The 21,277-nt window shown below is 42.5% G+C and overlaps 1 protein-coding gene across 1 annotated transcript; it reads right to left on the reverse strand.

The window, feature by feature from the left end:
- Positions 1-1,101: 1,101 nt before the first annotated feature.
- On the reverse strand, positions 1,102-4,756 carry zfp64 (zinc finger protein 64 homolog (mouse)). Its single transcript, XM_051424976.1, has 6 exons — positions 4,512-4,756; positions 4,215-4,382; positions 3,999-4,118; positions 3,754-3,816; positions 3,401-3,652; positions 1,102-3,309 (listed from the first exon to the last, which is right to left on the reverse strand). The coding sequence occupies exons 1-6, from the start codon at positions 4,531-4,533 to the stop codon at positions 1,874-1,876; spliced, it is 2,061 nt and encodes a 686-aa protein (XP_051280936.1). The 5' UTR covers positions 4,534-4,756; the 3' UTR covers positions 1,102-1,873.
- Between the last annotated feature and the right edge of the window lie 16,521 nt (positions 4,757-21,277).

Consider the following 21,277-nt stretch of genomic DNA (forward strand, 5'->3'; position numbering starts at 1 on the left):
TGTGAGCAGAGTTGTAAAGAGGAGATACTCATTTATCCAAGATTTTTAGTTGCTTAATATAAAGCAGACATTCTTCATTCAGTTCAGTGGTGGAAGAATTACCTCCTCCATCCCGACTGCAGTGCAAAGTATTATTAGCAAAATGTAGAAAAAGTACAAAAAGTTAAATTGTGCAGCAGAATTGTTTCCTCTGTCACTTATTACTGGTACATCAACATGTAAGCAGCATCTTAATGTAGAAGTTGGGGAAAAAAGTTTAAATATAGTTTTTGGAAAATATGCTTATTCACTTTCTTGCAGAGTTAGATGAGAAGATTGATAGTGCTCTATTTATGTATCTATACTTATCTCACATCTGAAAAGCTTCAGCCAGCAGACTGTTAGCTTAGCTTAGCTGAAAGACTGGAAACAGGAGGAAACAGCCAGCTCGGCACGGTGCTGAATTAACAAAATAAAAGTCTAATGTTTAAAAAATGAAGTTTAAAAATTGACATGTTGCAGTTTTACTCTTCTAGCAAACCACGCTCCTGGCTTTAGCTTCATATTTAACAGACAGATTTTTAGACTGGAATCAGTTTTTCTCAATGAACTTGTTACAAGAGAGCAAATAAGCCTATTTCTCTAATTGTGCCTTTAATCTGCTAAGTGGTAGCCATGACTGCCAGATAAATGTAACACTCTGGAAAAGTATCTCCAAATTCTACTTAAATACAGTATTTAGTCTTCTCATAGTTTCAGATAAGGAAAATGTATAAATTTAAAATGTAGGCGGTATGGTCTTTATATTCCTTTGCTATTTGTTGTGAGTACCATTTCCTGTTCCGGGCAGAAGACAGCCAGACAGCGCCCCCCCCCCCCATTTGAAACACAAACCAACTCTGAGGTGAAACTTCAGCGCTGCCAAAGAGCCATTCATCAAACAACTTCATCTGGGTTCGTGGCCATGCTGAGCTAGAAAATGTCTGCATCAGTGGAGCCATTAGTGCTGAGGGACGAGGAAGAAATCAATGGTCAACTGTTCATAGGAGACTCCTATTAAGGTACAGCCTTCACTCTCTGCAAATACTAAGTGCTGAAGTCTGAGTGTAAAAATGGCCACAATAATAGATAGCCACAAGCAAAACAGGCACTTTATTGAAAAATCTATCAGCAGAGCAACTTGGCTTTTAGAAACTAAGACCTTGATATGCAGACTAATGTTTTCTTACAAATGACATCTACTTCCTGGATTCAGAACGAGGACTTGAAGTTATCCCCCCCCCCCTCCCAAAAAAAGAGCTGCACATATACAGAATATGTAGAATCAATACTACAACATTGCAATACTCCACAGTGTCAGAGTAACCAGTTCACCCTTTAATCGTACCACTCTGCTGCCACCTACTGGACTAGCCGGAGCGCTCCATGGCACAAAGACACATTCAATTTCAAACTGTGTCCACTTGTTTCAGACCTTGTCAAGATGTTGGCTGCAAATAAACCTTATTTTAATTAAATCATTAATTACAAAATAATTTATTTAATATAAGGTTTATTTTATTTTTAAAATAATGACAAAATAAAGTATATTAAATTAAGTCCAAATGATTAACTTTCACATTCAAAACATGAAAACATTCTGGATTGGGCTATTGTGCTACGACAACAATTAATTATTCTAAAAAAATCGAAAAACTAAAACAATTATGTCCCCCAAAGTCAACAGCATTGTTACTTCAGTGGTTAATGATTAAATTGCTTGAAAGAAAAGCCGTTACTGCTAATGGCCTACACGTGTGTAACCTTTAGGCCTAAGAGTTCTTACTGGCAAAACGAATAGCTTATGATGCAGTCACAGTCTTCAGACAATCCACACCGGACCCCCACCCCACACTCATTGCGGGATGCCTTCCAGCGTGTGTGAATCTGCGTAGAGTGTGTGAGGAGAGAGCTGCTCTATTGCACTCTGCTGTGGCTGAGCGGACACTATAAGTGGAACTCCGTGGATGACCATGTTCTGGCTGCCCAGGCTGATGTTTGGCACCAGTAAAGCACTCTCCTCACAGGGTAAGGCACACTCCTCCACCGTCAATGTCCCTGCCTGCTTGGACATGTCCTCCGATGGACCACACACCATGTCGGGAGGAGTTGCCGCGGTCACCATGGTGGTGTTACCTTCTGTTACCACTGTAACCTCCGTGCCACCCTCCTGGATCAAGGCGTTGAGGCCCTCTAGTTCGGAGCAGGTCGTGATGAAAGTCTGCGAGCAGCTGCTGGAGTCCTGAGCGGTTATTGCGGTCTGCAGCAGGGCCTGGTGGAGCGGGTTGCCGGTGTCGTCGGGGCTGAGCTGTGTCAACAGGACCGTCTGGGGTTCAAGGGTGGCCTCTGCAGTCTGGGACGACACGAGGGGTTGCATAGGCGCCAGCAGGTTGACCTGTTGGATCATGGAGTTGACTACCATGTCCTGGCTTTCTGGGCTCAGCAGGACCATGTTGGTCTTATTCTGACTATCCACACCAGCTGGAATTAAGGTGTTCTCCTGGCCCAGAGGGTGAGATACGATGATTTTGAGCTGTGCACTGCTGTAGGGAGCCATGGAGTCAGACGTGATGGGAACTTCAAGCTGGGTGTTGCTTTGTGACATTGTTACAGGAACCAGGTTGACTGCATCCGCTGGGGTGGAGAGCTGGAGCTGCAACACGTTCTGAGTGTCTCTGTGTTGCTTCTTGTGGCTGCGCAGGGAGTCTTCCCTCACAAAGCAAGCGTCGCACGAGTCACAGCAGAAAGCTCGAGCTGCATCTAGTTTGGCCCGATATCTGGAGCCGACGGACTTTGGAGAGTCACCTCCTCCGCTTTTCCCCGCACCTCTGCCACCTTTCCCGCCGCTGCCCTTTTCAGGCTTATCCGAGTGGCACTTCTTTTTGTGGATGACAAGGTTGCTGCGTTGCTTGGAGGCGAAGTTGCAGAAGTCACATTTGAAGGGGCGCTCCTCCGAGTGGATCCTCTCGTGGACTTTGAGCGCCCCCTTGCTGGAGCAGGAGTAAGTGCACTTGGAACACTGGATGGGCTGAACGGGCTGGTGTTCTCGCGTGTGTTGCCGCAGAGCAGTCTTGTTGGCACACTGGAAGTCACAGTGCACGCAGTGGAAGGAGTTCTCAGTGCCGTGTTTGATCTGAATGTGAGACTTCAGGTTGCCTTTCATGGCGCAGCGGTATTCACAGAAGTCACACTTGTAAGGCTTTTCGCCGGAGTGAATCCGGATGTGCCTCTTCAGGTCTGAGTTGATTTTGAACTTTGCATCACACTGTTGGCACTGGAAAGGTGCATCCCCTTGGAAAATGAAAAACAAGACAGAAACACTAAATGATTTCAGTTCAGTCTTAAAAAAAACAACTTCAATTCTGGATTTTCTACTACCTACCAGTGTGTGAGCGGAGGTGCACGGTGAGCTGGCTGGAGTTGCGGCTGGCGTACGGACAGATCTGACATTTAAAAGGTCGTTCGTCGTAGTGGATACGCAGGTGCTTCTTCAGACTGCTGCTGTCTGCTGCTGCATAGGGACAATGTTTACACTTGTGCGGCTTCTCGCCAGTGTGTGAGCGGCTGTGCATGTTGAGCTTGTCCCGTCGACTGAAGCGCTTGTGGCACAGCTCGCATTCGAATGGCTTTTCACCTGGATGGCGGATGGGGGGGAAAACCAGCTTGTGTCGTCAATATCTAACTCTGAATGTGCTTAAGCGACAGAGAATACACATGTGTAAGGCGCTGACGTACCGGTGTGGGTTTTGAGATGCCGCTCCATGTCTTTTTGGCCATACTGTGTCTTAAAAGTGCAACCTGCAGATGGACAGAAACTGTGCTTTCACAAGGTGTGCGTGCAGCCTGTGTACTTGTGGAAAAGTTCATCTAAAAAAGGTGGTCTAAATAAATAAAAGCTAATAACATCTCTCCCGGGCTTGGCAGCCGAAAAAGAAAGAGGAGGAACGTGTTACAGCCATAAACGGACGAGAGGCACCCACCTGAGAAACAGCAGCTGTGTCTCTTTGAAGTCAGGGCAGGTTTTAATTTTTTGGAAGGTGTTTTCTGTGCTTTGGTCAGGATCTTTTTGACACCTCTCTTAATGCAGGTCTGGTAGGTTTCTGTGCAGGAGGATAACAGGACTGTGAAATCAAGTGTGCATGCAAGTTACTGCCAACAAAAAAAAAAAAAAAAAAAACAGCAATATGGTGTGTTACCTGTGAGAGTGGCTGCTGCAGAGGGGGCTGATGTGTCAGAGGTGTGCAGGGAGCATTCATTTTGCTTATGGGCGAAAAAAACCTCGAAATTATTGTACTGCTGCTTGCAGAAGCCGCAGATATGGATGTCTGGGCTCACCTCCAGCACAACAGAATGCCCTGCAGCGACTTCAGGGGGCAGAAAACACACACCAGGAGCCCATTATTTCCAACAGGAAGACAACAAGATGCAACACTGAGATGTTAAGAGACATACGGCCTGCGGAGGCAGTGTGTTAACAACTGTTCCTCATTTACCTTCGGCGTTGTATGTTGCCATTTTCGAGCTTGTTTTGCTGGAGATCAACTCATCCTCTGGCTCCCCGACGCACACACGACGTCCATCGTGTTGTTAAGCCGCAAGCCAGCGCAACCAATCACATTATTTTATTCTTACATCATTCTCACGGCTGTGAAGGTGCGGGGTGTGCGGGGTATCGGAGGCATCAACAGTTTACTTATCTGACAGCACTGATACAGATCGGGGTGTTTACGACACGCTGCGGGAGCTTTACGGCAGCAGGATAAGCATGCGTTCTGCCCGGTTGACGTCACACGTTGCCTTCAGAGCTGTGGGGAAATTGTGCATCACAACTCTTGTGCATGTGGATTAACGCGATAAAAAGTGGCGTTTCAGTGTTGCTACACTGTTGTTTTATTCGTTTTTACAACAACTGTTGTTGGAGGTTTTTTTGTTTGTTTGTTATTTTTATGTATTTATTTATTTAGTATATATTTAGAATCTGGAAAGACAACTAATTAAAACACTAATTGTAAAGTGTTCTCTATATCCTGCCAGTGCATTATAAGCTGCTTTTAGACTTCTTAACCGAGGGAAAAACAAATCTCTAACACGAACAGGGTCCAACTCTTTGGTAAATGACACTGAGGTCAGTGACATTAGATATTTACGAGCACCTGAACGCAGCGTCGCCGTTGTTGTGAGTGAGACTCAAACACTTTTATTCTGAAAATCTTATGCAGTTAATTGAAAAATAACCGAAGTCCTACTCATGAAAAACTTTAACATGTAAACACCAACATTTGGCTCTGAGTGACAGACATTTTATTCATTTTATTATCTTTTCCAGCTAAACTATTACCTTGTTTTCCTCGCTTCTACAAAAGCCTGGCATAACTGCAACGTTACTGCCACCTGTCGTATTGGAAGTCCAATAAAAAGGCCCTCAATGGCCTACCGTGTATACTAAACCTATTAGTCAGTTTGGACCGAATAAATAATATCTGACTCGAACCGACGTTTTGCCTTAAAGTTCACCATCAGCCGCTGTTTACACAGTAACGTTGGCTCTGCACATTTCAGAATAAAACCTTAACACTTCATGTGCTACCTGAGATGACTTTAAAGAGCATTTCTCCTGTGAGAAGCAAGCTTTGGAGATGAAGAAATTGTTGTAGGGCACTTAAGCATACACACTCTACCATCTTTCAAGTAAGGGCAATTTACTGGGCTGTTGGGGTGAGTGAATGAGAATGCCTCTTTTTATGCCAGAGCAGTTGTGCTAGTGTGAATAAGCCATGAAAGTGACTGACACACAGCTCCATTTTCAGTGGCAGGTCCTTAACTGCCTGATTGCCACTGTGAAGCTCAGGAATTTCCTTACGCTGACTTTCCTGCATGGCAAAGGCACAGGACTGATTCCTTCCCTGCTGAAACAGCAAATCCTTGAGACAGACAGGAGGTGCACACACACACACACACACACACTCTCACACACACTCACACACACAGAATGCTCGGCCTTTCATGGCCTGCCCACATGAATCTGACTACTTGATTACCGCTGTCTTTGAGTTTGATCCTGTCAGGATTGTCCCCATAGATTCAGATAAATGTATGGTAATAGTTTATGTCATATTAGTAGGAAAGTACTGTTTTCTTAAGGCGTATTGAAAATTGATGACTCTCGGGGTCCAAAAGAAAAAAAGACATGAAAAAGAGATAATAATTAGATCTGACCGACGACCATGCAAACTCTTATGTACATAAATCCCCCCACAAACTCAGTACCGTTACATCAAAGACCACATTCACATGTGACAGACAAATGACTCAGAGATGGGTTAATTAAAGAAAGACTTATGTCATCCTCCCAGCAGTGGAGGACAGGCCGGCATACTTTGATCAAGACTTCATTTTTACAATCCAAAGAACTGTAAATCTGGTTATTCACGTTTCACACTCGCAGCCCAGAATTCTTCCTCCCCTCGTCAGTAAGGAAGTCTTATGATTGAGCAGCTTTTAGTCACTTCATTATTAGGAAAGCGCTGCACCAGAAGTGAGGTGTGTCTCGCTACAGATATTCCCAGCAGGACTTGCAACTGTCGATTATTTCTGTTATCGATTGAGCTGCAGATTATTTCCTCAATTAATGGATTAACCTTTCGGCCTCTAAAATCACAGAAAATAGTGTCACCCTTTCCCAGAATGCAAGTTGGTGTTTTCAAATTCCCCATCAGGCCACGGCCCAAACATATTCAATTTACTATCACAGAAAACAAAAAAAAGACGCAAATCTTCACATCTGAACAGCTGGAAGCAAAAAATATTTGACATTTCTGTCAAATGACTCAAATGATCAAAACTGTTGCCAGGTAATTTTCTGTCAATTGACTCATTGACGAATTGACTTTTAAACTCTGATTTATGGTAACACCAAAGTACACTGCATGCTAGTTTTCCCCTTATATACTTTTTGAAAACAATAAGCTCTCATTCATTTGTTGTACTCAGAAACAAAGTATCATTTGGACATCCAGCTGTGCTAATTCTAATTTGTAGATGTGCCCCTTTCTCATTCATCGAGGCGCCCGAGAATTCAGTGAGTGATGTAATGTCCCTCTTTTCCCCAATGAGACAAGGGCAACAATAGGGGGGAGTGCCTCTGTCACATTATTTTCCCCCACAGAGGCACGCCAGCTGCTTACAGTTGCTTAATGGCTACGAGCTGTCACAAGGCATCACAGCCCGCTGCCACACAGGAGCGGCAGATGCTTTAATTGCACAATGACTTGTAGGTTGTCAACAGCAATTATACCAGGCTTCCACCTGAGGGCACCCAAAGAACACCATCTACTCACTTCACTGGCAAGACACAAGCCCCCAAAAGCTGGCTGCTACACATAAACCTGATCTCTGAGTCTTGCTTCTGTCCAGACAAGAGCTGCAGACGGATTCCAAGTCTCCTTTTAGCTTAATGGTTTTGCCATGTGCTGCAATAACCTGTGCAGGATTGTCAGACAGCAGGCTCAGGACCCCAAAATCATATTTAGAAATAAAATATTTATCTAGCTTTGTCACCTTAGGGCCCGCTACTCACCGTGCTGCGGCAGGTCGTGGTGTGCAGAGTTTGAGTAATTTTGCTCATTATTAATTCATGTCATTTTTTTCTTCTTTTGCGATTCAGGGGAGGCTCATTCGCCGCTGCCAGTGCTAAGATTATTATCATTAAGAGGAGGCAAATAAAATGGTGAGTTCAAAGCTTTGCCGCAACATGCTTCAGCCCATATTGGTTCAAGTATGTTGATAGTTTGTTGTACATAACGTTCTGAGAAAAATACTCTAGATTTATGGTCTATTCTATTTCTAGACAGCCCTGAGATTATAATCAAGAAACTCAGAAACCAAACACACATAGCGGTCTTCTGTTTGTGTCATGTCAAATTGAATGGGTAAAAGATGTCCCGAGTCCCGTGTTTGTTTTGAGCCATAAGACAAATTATACACACATGTATGAATTCCTTTGGTCAACAGCTGCCATCTCAGCATCAGATAGAACAGAGCCAAAGTCTGGGAATCATCAGATGCCTCCAACACTCCCACTTTATCATATAAAAAGACAGTGTACACAAGCGCACACACAGGCAAGGCTTGCACACACAAGCAAGTGCAGCAGTGCTACACACAAAAGGCGCACATGCTCACACGCAAAACAGCGCTATGCTCTTTGTATCTGCCAACTGATGCAGATGATAGGGCTGCAGATGAGTGCAGGCTAACCAGAGACTAGAGGGTACATGTGGCTTCATAGACAATAGCAGGCCATAGCCTTGGAAGGAGACTATTCAACCCTAAGAAACAAGCTGGGATGTAGATGAAGACAACATTGTAACCCTTTGATTGTGTATAATAACATTTTTTGATGTTTTTAAGAATGCAGTTTTTGCTGATGCAGATGTTTGTATGTAAATGTGGCCCATACTAGCAGGTATATAAAATGTGAATGTTGCCTAGAGGAGAAAACATTAATGTTCTGGTCTCCTAATTAAATGTGTATTTCTATGAAAACTGAACTATTTTTAGTATTCTGCTAGTCGTTAGGTGTCTGCTTTGGAAGGAAGGGACTGTAGGTGCCTTGTATTTTGCTGTGCAGTCAGCAGGGGGTGTCCAAAATCAGGCTGGAAACAGAGACCCTGTGCTTGTTTGAAGCAGCTTCCAAGGAGTGCTCCAGTTTGTAGTAGCTGACATTTTGGAACCAGTGGGTCAGCAAAATGGAGAAGCCATGAAGATGTATCAAAACCAGTGAGACATTTGATCACAGGATGTGTGTGTGTGTGTGTGTGTAATTTATTGTGGCTCTTTGCTTTTCTTTATCTTGAGTCCTAATTATGGTTGCTGGGAGGTGACCGTTAACAGTATTGCAAGTAGGTTTCAGGTGTTGCTTTCTACTCCAAAGTAGAACAGAGCAGGAAATGAAGCCATGCACTGAATATTTTGGGTTGAGACAGATCTGCAGAGCTAAATCCAAACAAAAGATGTGCGCAAAAATATGTGTGTGAATGTGTGTGCACGTACAGTTTTTTTTTTTTTTGTGTGTGTGGAATTGTCAATGATGTCATGATGGAGGATGGAATCTTGATAGTTAGACAGATAACAATGAGGCCGGCCTATTCATGCCCTGCACACACACACACACACACACACCTACAGACACACACACGGACACACACACGGCATCATCATCGTCACAGAGGGAGAAAGGCTCATAATTGGACAGAGGTGTCTGTAGATAATGAAGCCAGACCTCACACCTGCCAAACCTTGGGGATTTCACTTGACTGGCCACTTAAATCTTCCTCACTCTGCGGGTCTGGAGGGCAAGAGAGTGAGTAAGGAACTAATGGAAAAAAAAGCACGCGCTACAGGGAGGATCCCTGTCAGCATGAGTGTAGTGTGGACCCCCCCCTCACCCTCCGCCCGCGCCAGCTAACTCAGCCCCCACAGCTCGTTCCATACAGCACCCACCTCACTTCACTTCACTGTAAATCCTCTGGTGTCAAGGATTTCAGACGGAAATGGGGAAATGCTGCACCAGCTATTTTGTTTCAAACTCTCAAAACACTCGCTTCTCCCAAGTTGTCTTTGGTGACAGCGTTGTGTGCGGGAAGCGTATTGTGCCAGCTTTTAGTGGGGTGTCATTCGAGGTGCTGAAAGGGAAATCGGATAGACGCTTCAACGGAGAAATACTTCTATATAGAAAGTTTACCTGACAGTCATCAGTGACGGTGTGACAATGTATCAGTGGTAGCAAAAAGCTACACCAATTAGGGGTCGAGTTTACCCTGGCAAAATCTTAACAATTTATGAGAAACAAAATGGAATTTCACTCCGTCTTTCTTCATGACTTGATCCATAAACGAGGCTCGGAAATTGTTGTCATTCCGGATACAAATAAGGTATAGATATAGCGCTAGAGGAGGAAATTCAATTCGGTTTTATTCTATAAATACGAAGACAGCAATGAGAGACAGCAGGGGGGTATCACTCTTTGTTAGCTTGTCATGAAGTCAGCCATGTCAGCTTTTACATACGTGGTTGTGTCTGCTGTCAAAAGGTTGTAGTGGTAAATGATAAAAATCAATAACTTTGTAGTGCTAACAGGCACAAATAGAGGCTGGTAGCTCCAGATGGCCATGGTATATCTGTCATATTTTATTCTTTATTCTGCAGATATTGGATAAAAAGGATAAACACACGCTTGTCAAACTCCGCTGTCTTGTGGAAGTTGTTTTGTGCCTCCACTGCTACCCGAAGTCAAGCCATGCATTAATGCTTTGACTTTAGGACTAAAGCAAGGTTACCAGGGGAATCTCAGTCATTATTTCTCAGGGTTGAGAAATACTGATACAGAGACAATAGTGATTACTGATGGAGATCTACATGCACGTCTGTAGCACACATTCAGAGAAGTTGTCAGGTGTCAGTGAAACTGAATGGAATTCATACAACCTGGCAGATTTATAGCAGGATAATGACAGAACTGCACAATATTCAATCGGGTGCAAAATCAGAATGAATTCTAAAATCATCCCCTTTTGACTGAGGCTTTCATTCAACATGAAAGGAGCCAGAAAGCCCGGCCCAGGATAGTAATCTTAGGTACTTTCAGTTTAATTTTCCAATGTCCAGGCCAGGTTGGAAGGTAAATGAGCCCAGGTGGCTCGCCTGGACTGCGATACCCAGGAGGGAAACCTTGCAATCAACAGCAACAAAAACTAGCATCCATGGTGATGGATAGTGTCACATGTCCACCTAGTGTTTGTGCTCTAAGTGCTGTGCATACTGAGGTGATAGCTCACCTTATCCTCTACTGTGATAGATTATAGATAGACAAATGCTGTGTGAGCACAGCCAGTTTTGGGAAATGTGCTGTAACCGTAGACCCTGGATCATCATCATCCCATCTTTTACCAGCTTAAACTGCCATACGAAGACACTTTTAGTAGTTGGGCAACATTTGCTAATGTGGATCTTCTTTCCAAATTGCAATGATAAGCAACGCTGAAATGCGCCCTGAAATGAAATCACATGGAAACCGAAAGCTTATCAAGATGAAACTGTGCAATAATACAAGAATTATCCATCACCATCCATCATGTATTTGTTTGCAGGAAACAGATTACATGGTTCTTAATTGAAATATTATTTTACCTTCATTTGAATTATTTATGGGGTTGCTGACTACATTCATACCTCAGAGAAAAAACATGAACACATTATGTGATGCAAGACTATGTGTGCGTATTTGTGAGCATTTCTCATATATTATTCAAAGTATAGAGTCAGAATAAGGTCTTATGTAGCCATATGAAGGATATCAAACGCCCTGTCTTTGATACAATTTACTTGAGATCCTCTGGCCACAGCAGAGCTGTCCATTGGCCTACCATTGCTAATGAGATCGGGGGGTAAAATTGAGAGTGGTGGGCTGGCTGTCATCCGCTAGGTGATGGTTTTAAGACTAAGCAGTGATACTTCATTAATTAACCTTCACATTCTATGTAGATCTGCTCATCAAGATGCAGTTAATTAAAGAAAGGTCATTCCAAGGGCTGCTGGGAAGCGGCATTATTACAATGGAGGGATGGCACTGCTTTGAGCGAGATAACACAGGGGAGGGGGCAGGGAGGCGATCACCCAGTCACTACTAAAATGGCAGACACTTTCCAAAGCCAGTTTCTGAACTCCTGACTGTGGAACACCTTAGATCTAGAAATATGTATGTTTTAGTTATTTTTGTTTTTTATTTCTTACATTCCCATTTTTTTATATAGAAGGCTACTGTTGAAAAGCTCTAATGGAGAAAGCCTCAGTAAAATATTCATTACACTCAATCGACAGCATCTATCTTTTAGCATCTCAGTATAGTTTTTCTACTCTCTTTGCAGTCCTGTGTCTTCCCTGCCAATTTCTTGGGTGATTTCTGCTTTCTCTGACCTTGCTCAGTGTACAGAAAAAAAGCCATCTTGAGTAAATAAAAGGCCAGGAGCTCAGTGGGATATAAAATAGTTATGCGTCATCTGTAAGTGAAATCCACTTCTGGGTGGTGACTTATTCATTTTGATTTCCGCCCATCTATCTATATATCTATCATTGTCACTGTCTGCTAAAGCACAGCTCAAAATGTGTTTTGAAAAGTGGATCAAGTAGATACTTTATTTTTTCATAAAAATGCTAGTATATAAAAATGTCCTTAATAGGCTCTTATCAACAGGAGGTGGTTGTTTTTGTGCAGGCCTGCATACGGACATAAGGACAGAGGCAGCTTAGTATGAAAGGATGTGTCTGTAGACTTGCCTTTCGGCCAATCACATAAGTGAGATCAGGCTTAGTGTTACAAATGGCTTTCTGTAATGTTTTTGCCAAGCCTTATTTTTTGATAATGGTGCCCCCACCCCTCAGCACTGTCTTGTTTGGAACCTTGGCATCAGTTTTTCAAAATGTTGCTCCACTGCAAAATTGTAGCGAGACATCAGCACCTCCCCTGTGTCCACTCAGTCCTCCTGTAGTCATCCCTGAGTGTCTTTTGGCATTGCTTCCGATGGCAGGTGTAGAGACAAACGAGAGGTGCGCAGGCGTGCACGCACATGCATTCAGGCGGGTGTGTATATATATATATGTGTGTGTGTATATCCCTCCCACCCTGCTACGATACAGTAACTGCTGACCCCGGACACAGTACCATTATGGCAGACGAGGCAGGGCTCCCCTGGCAGCGGCTGGGGCGGCTGGTTGCTAGGTGGAGAGACATTACCGCGGGCCTCTGCAATAATTTATCCTAAGAGCGCGGCGAGCCGTCATGTAGCCCCTGACAGAGAGCTGCAGTACTTTATCAGCCTGCCTGTAAATCAGCCATGTGTGGGTGCAGACGGCAACATTGTTTGATCTCTTTCAGACACTCTAATAATCTGCTCCCCTCTGATTGATACCTTCACACAACAAAGCACATTACACCAGCAAACCACAGCAGCCAGCAGTGTGTGTGTGTGTGTGTGTGTGTGTGTGAGTGTCTACGTACATGTGCTAATGTAAGAAATATGTGTGTGTGTGTGTGCGTCTTTCTGGTGGTCATCAGTATTGCCAGTGGCCTGGGGAGGGAGAGGGAGGGGATGAATGAGTCTTCTGCAGAAACACAGGGTCATTTGGAGTCTCTAAACCAATGACAGGCTAACGGGTTCACAAAACGATCACTGGATGAAGGGAGGGGCTGGGAGGGAGAGGGGGGAGAGTGAGGGAGAGAGAGAGAGAGAGAGAGAGAGAGAGAGAGAGAGAGAGAGAGAGAGAGAGGCAGTGCCACCAACAGAAGAAATACAGCAAACAGATAAACAGCTTCTCAAGCAGTTATTCTTTTCTTAAATGGTGGCTGTTTTTGTAAATGAGAATTGTGTAAAGATGCTTGTTACACATCAGGATGAATGTAGTCTCATTTTTGATTTACATGCGTAAATTCTACATTTACAGATTGTGAAAAGAAAATTTCCCGTCATTTTCCTGTAAAACTGTACAAATATAGTTGAAGAAAAATTAGCCCCATTTCAAATCTTAGCACAGCCAATATTTTGGAAATTGATATGTATTCCACACGTTGAGAAAAACAGCAAATGTAACTACACAGCTGAATGCTTGTATCTTTTCTTTAAAATGCTGATATATTTTTTTTATTCCATTCATGGCCTTCTATCAAATCAAAGTGAATTGCATCCTTTCCAAATTGCCTACCAACTCCTTGCTTGATATGGCTCATGTACAAAGGAGAGCAATGTCCCGTCCAACAATACCCATACCATTTGTGCCGCTCAGCTTCAGAATGTCATTGGTTTGAGTGTGACAGTAAAACATAACTCTACCTTTTCTGCGGGTTGCATTGGAACATGGCTCCCAATTATTCAGCTCCAAATTCAATAGCAATTTTCTGCTCAATGAAATAGTGGTTTCAATCTCTAGAGTAATGTCACTTTAGAGAGATTTTCAAAATGGCATGTCTGTGAGTGAATAGATGGACGCGGGAGGATTCATTTTGCTTGAGGAAATGATACTTGTCTGCTGAAGCTTGTCATTTATTGATGAAGAGAATACTTCTTCAGATACTATAGAATCTGCAGTATGTAGATAGATGTAGTGTTTTTGCTCCAGTCGTGGTATCCTTATTAAATGTGTCTAATTTTTAGCTTTTAGTCAGAATTTCTGAAAGGATAAAAGATGCCAACCAAATGCATAACCTTATGATTGTGTTTGGTCAGATGGAGCCCATTTTGCTTCAGTGCAGCATTAAAAGTAGCACTGAACAATAAAAAAAAATGCAATTATAAGTGTGTTTGTGTGTAATGTATCAGTAGCCCATCCAGGGCCCCATAATGAATGCAATGCAACGTGCGATCACTGAGCCGTGTGTATGCCCCGCTCAATGCATCTCTGAAAATAAACAGAGCAATGGAAATGGTTCTCATTAGTGTTGTTTTCATATTAAGTCCCTCAGACAAGGTTGACAAACCCAGCTCCCTGTGCCAGGCTCCTCAGGGACCATCGCTTCAATACAGCGAGGGCAAACAACACCAGCCGATACCAACACCATTACCACCTCCTATAGTTACTTATCCTCCCCTCCCTCCCTGTGGAGTGCTCTGTCTACACAGACCAGAGGAAAATGCATTAAGATCTTCCAGCAGCATAGAGAAAGAGTCCTGCTTTCATTTATCACTATTGCTATTGGCCCTAAAAGGGACAAATGTCTGTTCTCCATCTCTGTGCTATTAGAATTGGAGAAATGTGTGCTGTGTGTGTGAGATGGAAGTTATTTTGTGCTCCAGAGACGATCCACTGTGAGGCTGTTTAGCAGGAAGGGAACAGGTGTGCCGAGCTTCTGGCTTCCACCATGTGTTCCAGTTGTTTCATCTGCACCTGTTTCCCAAGTCCTATATATGACGATCAAAACACTTTATTAACCATAAAGTGTTCTCGTTCATATGCTACACTATCTCTGCCTCTAAATGTTCCACAGTCACATATTACCATGAGGTAATTAATTGATGCAACAGAGGTCATTGTGTCAAAATAATGTATATTAACCAGGAAAATATAGCCAACTAAAAAGATAAACTTTAATTTGCGACTTTGCATATTGATGAATAGTCATTTAAACTACAGTAAAACAGGCTCTTGAAAGCATTGATGATGATTTTTTATGAACAAGCTGTCTTAATGTAAATGATGTGCTTCATGCATAAAATCAGAGCGGTACATTTCTTCTAATTTCTGACAGCAACCACAACCAAAGAGTTGAAATTGCCAAACCCTAAACCAAAGCTGAAATCTTTCCCCCGCTGAGGTCTAGCAAAGATTCCCAAACATCTTGTGTAAGGCTGCAAGTAATGATTATTTCATTATTCTTTAATCTGCACTGTATTTTTTTTCCCATTAATGATAAAGTGTTTGGTGTAAAGAATGTCAGAAAATAGGGAAAAATGTCCATCGGAATGTCCTGATGCCCAAGGTGACATCTTCAGGGTTCTTGTTTTGTTCAACCAAAACCAACAAAAATATTAGATTTACTGAATAAAGGCCTCACAGTTGAGTAGGTGGAACCAGAGAATTATTGACATTGTTGCTTAAAAGAAGTCCAAACAATTAATCTATGATCAAAATAGTTGCTGTTTAATTTCCCGTGACTCGACTAATTGATTAATCACCTAATCCTGTTGGCTCTAATCTCGAGTCATGCCTCTTCTGTTGCTTCTTTTTCTAAAGCCAGTAAGCAGCCTCAACACAACTTACTTACTATTAAAAGTATAATATGTAACAATTTCACAATAAAATGTCTAAAAACACAAACCTGTGTTATATATTTAGTTAAGTCCAAATTCTTGATTGATCCTACAATCCTTCACAATGTTATCGTACTACGTCTTTTGTCGTTTTGATGTGAGAGACCCCAAGCGGCAGAAATAACCTACTGTACGTTTAATTTTAAATAAGTGATTGGGTTCGGCTTTTTCTTCAGGGCCAAACTTTCCTCACTTCCTAAAGGGAAAACGGTCAAGCTGTCGTCACATAACCCTTTATTATGGGGAAATATATTCTTCATTATTATTGTTATTTGCATTCACAGGACCGTATCTGCATTTGAGATTCACCAAATGTTTTGAGACTGCTTTGTTTGCTGCATTTGCTGTTTCAGCAGATTCTTTGCTGGGAAAAGTAACCTCTTAACAGCAGCCGCAGTGGTTTGTCTGACAGAATTAAAATAACATAAACAGCATTTGTCACCACAACTAAACTGAAATACAAAAAAACTGCCTGTACAGAAACTTGATTAATAGAACCCCCAAAAAAAAAAAAATAACACATGGTACATGTCAAACTGACCTCTGCAAAGGCCACTTAAAGCTCACCACTAGCCGCTGATCTTATGGTATGATAACGTAAAATTGCTCCTTTCAGTACATATGTGAGTGTTCATGCTTGTAAAAGCCTCTTCACCATGCATCTCTGACACAGTCTCGTCCTCTTCCTAACACGGAGGAGCTCCTTAGCCCACCTGAGTTGTGATTTGGCAGGGCACATCACACTGCTGCAGGCTACAGTAAATATCACCTTTCTTGTTATCTCCAAGACCTGCTTTTCCAGTAAATAGGGGGAACATGTAATTCAATATACTGTGTCGGGCCATTTGCTTTCAGAGGACATCTAGGTGACATGACTTAGTGGCCCCGGAATGAACATAAAGATTAATAAGTAATGGCCATATAAAGATGATATTTGCACTCAGATATCCCCTTTTTTTAGATTAATGCTTTTGATCACAGGGAAACTGGTAATACAAAACGAGCAGCAGACAGCAGAAGGTATGACATCTCAACACAATCTGGCACATTAGGATTCTGGAGAGGCTTTCATGGTCGAGTCGCACAAAACTTGGGAGCTGTTGATTTTTTCTCCTTATTATTATAGTAATTTTGCTGGTCTTGCGTGATATTTCTGACCGTGCACAATTGTGAATTACCCAAGTTGATAATACAGCCACCTCATGATGTGATATATATATATATGACACTGGCGGTGATGACTCCAACTAGCTTGCATGTTACAATTTATTGACAATAACGATAGTATTAAACTGCATGTCCCACACTCTAAAATGAAATGGTATTTGGTCGTCCTTTGTAATACTGTTGTTGGTCCCCCTGGCATTTTGTAATTTGTTGCAGTGTTTGTGTTCTCTTTCACACTTTAATATCACGGTATTGCTTCAATTTGAGCTGCAAGATAAAGTTCTATTTCATTTTGTGGGATTAACTTACTGGGTAGCACACGTCTCAAGGTATTTGTTCTGTTTTGTTTTATCTATGAATTATTTAGAAGCTTCAAAAATAGAGAATGGGTTACGAGACTGTGTGTCCTGTCTCTCTCAGCAATCTCAGTCAGATGTTTAATTTGGTCTGCTAGCGTGGAATAGCACTCACCACGACTGGGATTAGGTGGTTGGCTATGTAATTTCCCTGAAGGAGGAGCATGTTGAATCTGAGAATAATGATAAAGGAGGAACTGAACATTTGAAACAAAGAAATATGAACTCGTGATCGCTACGTGTGCTTGAAGTCGTCATGGATTTTAGCTCAATATGAAAAAATGTGCAAAAATAAGGACAATGTTATAAAATACAATCCAACTTGTTAGTCATTAGACACTGCTTTAAAGTAAAGTCTGTAGCAATGCTATAATCATCTGTTATCGGGTCATTTTTCATAATTTGCCCAACATGCTAAAGTTCACTAGGTCTATTAATGAAGGATTCTCTGTTTTTCTTTATATTCTGTAGCACTTTTTAAAAATGCTAATGGACTCCAACAAGCACCTGAGCAAGGATGAAAGTGCCCTAATTCCTGCTCAAAAGGTCACAGAGATGAGTTATAGTGGTATAAGCACCTGAAAGCTATTCCCTTGTTAGATTTGACAAAGGGAGGCTGCCATTTTCCCCCTTAAAAATAGTGTTGGGTAATAAATGATCATTTGTGGAATGTGGTTGCTACCGGCAGTGACTTTTCCTCTGACATAACTTTACTGCTGGCTGATTTACATCCCGAAAGTTGTCCCCAAAATATTTAAAATGAGCGTTTTATTCATTATGCACAGCAGACGGCAGTGACACACACAAGAGCTCTTATTGTGCTTCTTAGGGGAAATGGCTAATTAGTTGGCCATGAAAAATGCAGGCGTGCCTGTTTTACTATCATCCTCTATTTGACTCTACAACACTTTAGGCTTTTGTAACAGATTTGCAGTTATACACCCAGAATCAGCTCAATATGAAATATCTGCATGCCCGCACTTTGCTTTCGCGTCATCAAGTTACTGACACGTGCATACTTCTATCAATTATGAAACATATTGGTCTCTGGATAAGCGTGCCTTCTGTACAGTAGGTGCTGTGTGCACCTCAGCATATGTGATAGTCCTTCTCAGCAGCCCTTCACAGGTCCCTGAAAGGTGCTCCTGGTGTGGATGTGGGGCTGTAGAGCAGGGATCACAGTGACAGTTTCAGGTGGAGGAGTCTATTAATAGTTTACCTCTCAGCCAAAGCATTTCATCATTTTTGGTGTCTGAGGGCTTCCTGCTTCAAAAAAAGGGGGTGAAGTTATGCATCTCAATCTACCCCTTCATATTTCATGCTGTTGAGGATTATAAATAAAAGGACAGATTTTGACCTGGGCTATTAGTTACCCGGGATCCTGTGGGTGGATGGTGCTTTGTCTTCTGTCAGCTTGTGGTGTTTTTCCTTCAGAAAGCAACAGGATTACAATCAAAGTCTTTGGGATACAATATGAGATATGATCCCTGCTGCCTAGAAGTGAAAAGGAGGAAGACGGTGGGGCTGAGGAACAACAAAAGGCTAAACAAAACAAAACCAATCAGTCAAAATCAGCCAAAAGGGAGCATCAGAATGGAAAAAGGTGGAGAATTTGACAGTAGGTCAAGCTATGGGTCAGTCTAAAGTACCAGTCTGGTGATTGCTGTTTTCCCCCTTGTGTGACTCTCTTGTTTTGACCACACAAACTGGCCAAAAGTCTCTGGAGACGAGCCTCTCTGACAGTGTGATGAGGAAAATAGTAAGCTAGAAAGCTCTCACTCTCTCACCTTCCCCATGGTCCAATAGATGGGCCCAACATATGCCAAAGCAGCCTGTCAGTGCTCCTTGTTGTTGGACAGACCTTTGATCTTGAACAAATAGAGAGAGGAGTCTCAGAGTGCCTGCCTCTAGGCATAAGGAAATATGGGCATCACAAAGGGTCAAATTCTGGAAGAAGGCAGTAAAATTAAAACCTTTATTGCCATCTTTATGGCTTCATTCCCTATGGCAATTACATTATCTATGGAAAATGACAGAGCTTTGTTCCCATTATCTGTGAAATCTCTAGCAAGGAGTGTCTGATGTGCTGCAAATGAAAGTGATGTATGTCAGTCGGAATATATCACGGTGGATGTGGATCTATCCTACGGTGTCAAGGTGGTTACGTTACAGCAATTTAACAAGCTGAAATGTCATAACTTTTTTTTGCAAATAAACACAAGTGCTTAGATAACAAAGCAATCTAAAATAATAAGAAAACTTTTTGCCTCTGCTCAGAGTGTTTTTATCAAATCTAGATTGACAACCCTCACTTGAAATTAATGATTTTATTTTTCTGTGACCACTCAGTCGCTAACCACCCGAAACCTCACACATTGACTTTTCTCCACAGATTGCAACTCATCCATTTTTTAATTGTGTTCATTTTTACCTGGGTCCCACCGGACCTGCAGCAGTGGTGGTCGTTGTCATCCGTCTGCTCTGACAGGAAGAGAGAGCGAGAGAGTGGCGCCACGCCACTTTCCACCCCAAGCTGATGTGTCAGGCTTATCACACAGCCGAGCGATCCTGAGGTGACATCCTCCACTGAATCAGTGACATTTCACGGACGGTGCAAATCTATCCATCTTTGTCAAGCATCCGCCTCGATTTTAGCATTCCACGAGTTAGCATATTGATCACTAAGAAACGCATGAGTGAGGACTTCTTGTTTTCTGCTCCTTAAAATGGGCATTGTGAGTCCACTGGACTCCTCTGTCAAAGTCTGCTGCTGTGGGCCTTAATCTGCCCTCTTCAAAGTTGCATAAAATATGGAGGGCTTTTGTCATTCAGGACCAAGAGGCTCGCCGAAGACTTTCTTTGCCACTTTACTTTGTGTCAAAAAACTTCTCTCCGGACTAAAGTTTCAACACAGTTTATTGCTACAACATATTGTTGTTTTCAGGCTGTTTTTATCTACAGACACTGTAGATGTTTTCATAGTAACCCAGAATGGACAAACCAAATACTGGCTCTAGATAGGGCCATTACAGTTTTGCGCACGTTTCGGGGTGGCCATAGATTCTGCCTTGCGCTTGGAAGGAGAGGGTGAGGCGAGGGAGTTGCCAACTTGCAAATACACCGCTAGATGCCGACGGTATAACAGAAAACTTTCAAGTGAAGCCTTCATTGTAAATGTAAATGGTAAATACTTTTACTTCTTTTTACACACTTCTTTTGTTAGTGTGTAAAGAGGAGTTTGCTGTTTTTTTTCCTTTTTTCTACTTTGCTTTAATAGCTTCATTATGGAAGAAGCAGTTTACTGGCAACCGTGTCAAAGGATGGTTTGCTCACTTGTCAAAATGGTGTAGGTGTTGAGGCACATATGTGTTCAATAAACCAAGCAGCTATGCTTCCTTGAGCTGCTTTGCTTAACAACAATGGAGCTTTGTTTCCACCAGTTAAATTGCTGTGATGCATTACGAAAAAACACACACAAGAAACAACCCTGTTTATGATAGAGAAAGTCCTAACCACCTGGGTCCAGCAGTGTGTAAACTATAGCAGCTTCTGTTATTTGTGTTAGGGCGTGCAATGAAATAATTGATTAATAATGCAAAGCTTTAGGGAAAACTATAACCCCTAAAATGAGGGCGATGATTGTGCTTGCGCCGAAGCAAATCAACAGCGACAGAATAGCACCAGGGATTACAACATCTGCAGTCTGTGGTGTCGAGGTTAACTTGTCCTGTGATTACAAAACCCATTTCCCGGGAGCAGGTGTTACATTGACACCGTTGTGATCATGTATGTGCAAATGCTGGTGCAAACTGAAGCACGCACGCGCGCACACAAGAACTGAACCACCTAATCACACAAAGAGGGTGAGAGAGCAGAAAG

The sequence above is a fragment of the Dicentrarchus labrax genome, unplaced genomic scaffold, assembly GCF_905237075.1.
Source record: "Dicentrarchus labrax unplaced genomic scaffold, dlabrax2021, whole genome shotgun sequence".
In the NCBI taxonomy this organism is placed as follows: domain Eukaryota; kingdom Metazoa; phylum Chordata; class Actinopteri; family Moronidae; genus Dicentrarchus; species Dicentrarchus labrax.

Excerpts from the sequence above, each read along its gene's own strand:
- zfp64 (XM_051424976.1), bottom strand. The coding sequence starts at position 4,533 with ATGGCAACATACAACGCCGAAG. Across the intron at positions 4,383-4,511 it reads GGCAACATACAACGCCGAAG|TCGCTGCAGGGCATTCTGTT; the intron begins GTAAATGAGGAA and ends TGCCCCCTGAAG. Across the intron at positions 3,310-3,400 it reads GCACCTCCGCTCACACACTG|GGGATGCACCTTTCCAGTGC; the intron begins GTAGGTAGTAGA and ends TCATTTTCCAAG.